At 32.8% G+C, this 4,082-nt stretch overlaps 1 protein-coding gene across 1 annotated transcript; it reads left to right on the top strand.

Annotated features, from left to right (window-relative positions):
• Positions 1 to 466: 466 nt before the first annotated feature.
• Positions 467 to 1,956, top strand: LOC128572482 (zinc finger protein 98-like). Its single transcript, XM_053572530.1, has 2 exons — positions 467 to 1,767; positions 1,914 to 1,956. Exons 1-2 carry the CDS (start codon positions 467 to 469, stop codon positions 1,954 to 1,956), a joined length of 1,344 nt encoding a protein of 447 aa, XP_053428505.1.
• Positions 1,957 to 4,082: the final 2,126 nt, after the last annotated feature.

The following is a 4,082-nucleotide window of genomic DNA, read 5'->3' on the forward strand; positions in this document are numbered from 1 at the left end:
TAATTTTTTTAAAGTAGAGAACTTACACTTTCTCTATACTTATTTGTTTTCTATAGTTGTCACTATTTTCTTTTTTGCTCTCTTGATATCCTTTGTCACATTGACTTTTAGACATATGCTATCTTTTCACATTTTCATCCCTATGTTTCTATAAATACTCCTTATATTTATCATGAGACTTTCCACATCTCTTACATTTATACCATATGTTAACATGGTACAAATTAAATTCAGTTCCATAAAAAATATTTTTGTCAGTCACATTTTATAGCACAATCTTTAAATGTTTTATGCATTATTATTATAATACCACAGTTCTTTTATATGTTCATATCTAAAACAGAGAGTTACATATTGTCTAAGGAAGACAAACACCAGTTCTTTGAAAGGCAACAGAATTCCAGGTGAAATGCATTCCCCTGAGTTTCAAAAGTGAGATAAATTGTTATTTTCATTTCTTTTAGAAATGTCTTCACATTATACCCAGGACTTCTTGCTAAAGCAGGATATCATGGAATCATTACAAAAAGGAATAAGGAGAAAATATGGAAGTTGTGGCCTGGACAAGTTACCCCTAAGAAAAGACTGGGATAGAATGGGTGAGGGTAAGAAGCAGAAATTGTGTTACAGTGGACTAGCCCAAATCTTCTCAACTACACATAGGACAATCATTCAAAGTAATAAATGTATGTGTGTCCTTAGTAAATCTACAAATCTAACTAAGCACAAGGTAAGAAATACAAGAAAGAAAACTTTCAAATGTAACAAATGTGCCAAAGCTTTTCATGACAGGTCAAATCTTTTTACGTATAAGGAAGTTAACACAGGACAAAAACTCTATAAGTGTAAAGAATGTGGTAAAATGTTCAACCAGTGCTCTGTTTTTAGTATACATAAAAGAATTAATACTGGAGAGAAACCCTACAAATGTGAAGAATGTGGCAAAGCATTTAATCAGTGCTCAGCTCTTACAAAACATAAGAGAATTCATACTGGAGAGAAATCTTACAAATGTGGAAAATGTGGCAGAGCCTTTAACCAGTGCTCAAATCTTACAAGACATAAGAGAATACATACTGGAGAGAAACCCTACAAATGTGAAGAATGTGGCAAAGCCTTTATCCAGTGCTCAAACCTTAAAAAACATAATAGAATTCATACTGGAGAGAAACCCTACAAATGTGAAGAATGTGGCAAAGCCTTTAACCACTACTCAGCTCTTAAAAGACATAAAATAATTCATACTGGAGAGAAACCCTACAAATGCGAAGAATGTGGCAAAGCCTTTAACTACTGCTCAGCTCTTACAAGACATAAGAGAATTCACACTAGAGAGAAACACTACAAATGTGGAGAATGTGGCAAAGCCTTTAACCACTCCTCAACTCTTACAACACATAAGAGAATTCATACTGGAGAGAAACCATACAAATGTGAAGAATGTGGCAAAGCCTTTAACTACTGCTCAGCTCTTACAAGACATAAGAGAATTCACACTAGAGAGAAACACTACAAATGTGGAGAATGTGGCAAAGCCTTTAACCACTCCTCAACTCTTACAACACATAAGAGAATTCATACTGGACAGAAACCATACAAATGTGAAGAATGTGGCAAAGTCTTTAACTACTGCTCACATCTTATAAGACATACAAGAAGTCATACTGGAGAGATACCCTACAAATGTGAAGAATGTGGCAAAGCCTTTAGCCAGTGCTCAGCTCTTACAACGCATAAGAAAATTCACATTGGAGAGAAACCCTACAAATGTGAATAACCAGTGCTCAGCTCTTACAACACAAAATTTATACTGGAGATAAACCCTGCAAATGTGAAGAATGTGACATACTCTGTAACAAGTCTTCAGCTCTTACAGCATGTAAAGTAATTCAAACTGGAGAGAAACACTACACATGTGAAGAATGTGGCAAAACCTTGAACAGGTGTTCACACTAAACTCTACATAGAAGAATTTATGCTAGAGAAAAATGTTATAAATGTGGCAAATGTGGCAAAGTCTTCAATAACTGTTCACACTTTACTCAACATTAAAAAGTCATATTAGATAAAAGTAAGATAAATGTAATGATTGCAAAAAGAGCTTTCTTAAACTATTAGCATTAGCATGAACATGAGTGCATATACTGAAAGACAACAATAAAAGTTTAGAGTGGGGAAATAATGTTAATAACATCACAGATCTTATGGACATGCCAATGTTTCCTGAAACATTATTTAAAATCAGAATAGTTTTATTAGAAATTTAATAAATATAAATGTGGAAAATATTTTTGTAAAACACAAACCGTGGAAAACAACAATTTTATATATTTTAAAATACTTTACTGATGAAATAAGTTGAACACAAATTAATCAAAAATCTAGCATAAGGGCGGCACCTGTGGCTCAGTGAGTGGGGCGCCGGCCCCATATGCCGATGGTGCCGGGTTCGAACTCAGCCCCGGCCAAACTGCAACCAAAAAATAGCCGGGCATTGTGGCGGGCACCTGTAGTCCCAGCTACTCCAGAGGCTGAGGCAAGAGAATCGCTTAAGCCCAGGAGTTGGAGGTTGCTGTGAGCCGTGTGACGCCACGGCACTCTACCCGAGGGCGGTACAGTGAGACTCTGTCTCTACAAAAAAAAAAAAAAAAAAAAAAAACTAGCGTAAACAAATATCAGGGGATTCACAGTAGCATGAACTAAGGCACTAAGGCTTTCACACATTATGCTAAACAAGATTGCCAATTACAGTGAATAATCTGGTTAAAATAGTTTGGTAATTGATTTTAAGTTTAAAAAGCAGATATAGATTTTCTGCCTGTCATAATGACATGTAAAAGGTACTTTTTATGGACATGGTAAAGCTAAAAATGAGATACTTTTTTGCATTGTTGACAAGCATGTACTGATGTAATTTAACTCACAATGCAGCAATGCTATTGCTTTTATTCCCAGTGTTCATTTGAAAATGCATGGTTAACTTTTGCTACATTAGAATTATTAAAGGTTTTTATATATTATGTGGTCAATATTTGTGTACATTTTTTAGAAACTTGAAAATACTGAAATGTTATATTATGAAGCAGAGACGTGCTTTGTGCTTGACACCTAAGAAAATATTATAAGTGATTCATGAAATAACATTACCTGATAATATTTTTCTGCATAATGATAAGAAGGTAAAACAGTTACCATTTTAGAAGTAAATCATTTTAAAACATGTGCATTACTCTAATAAAATACACTGGATTTGGGATTTTTTTTAGACTAGATGTGAAATCAGTGTTATTAAATTCACAAAAATGTTTTTAATGTGTTGAGTGTTATAGATTGAATGAAGTACTATTTTGGACCAACATTAACTTATCTTTTTTTACTCCAAGTTGTAGGTAATGAATAATAAGAATGTGCTATTGGGTTACATACTAAAATAGCATGTCTTGTGATCCATTTTGCCAGCTGCTTTACATTTAAAATACTTAGAAGAATAATGTTCCTATAGGTTAAAGTTTTCTTACTTTTTTCAGTTACATTGTTGCTTTAGTTGTTGAAATAAAGGTTGCCTAGTATAATAAAATTCCATACATTTATGAACCCCAAATGACTATTTATAAGATTTTATCCTATATTTTTCTTTGAACATGCTACCTCACTGGGTTGTGAAACACACATTTTTTACTTACATGTAAGTAAATATACAAATATATCACTCTAAAGAAAATCTTTACATGTAACAGAATTATAGAACAATTAATTATTTTTCTGTCAATTGGTTTTATAACCAACTTCTAAAGAAAAAGAAATATATTGGGAAAAAAGATATTTTAAAAAGTGTTGATAATATGCTGATGAACTAGAAACATTTAAGTTTCTGAAAGTAAATATTTCTTTCATGCCCTACATTCAGTTCATTCTTCTAAAATCTTATGACTCTGGCTCAGAATCTCCTCCATGCAAGTCTTCTGTTTTTACTGATTACTCTTATCTAATTTAACACACAATTTTCTTATTTCAAAGTTTACGAAGTGTTCTTTATATGACCTGTTCAAGGAGTAAAACAATAATTTTTATAACATTTAAAG

The sequence above is a fragment of the Nycticebus coucang genome, chromosome 20, assembly GCF_027406575.1.
Source record: "Nycticebus coucang isolate mNycCou1 chromosome 20, mNycCou1.pri, whole genome shotgun sequence".
Taxonomy (NCBI): domain Eukaryota; kingdom Metazoa; phylum Chordata; class Mammalia; order Primates; family Lorisidae; genus Nycticebus; species Nycticebus coucang.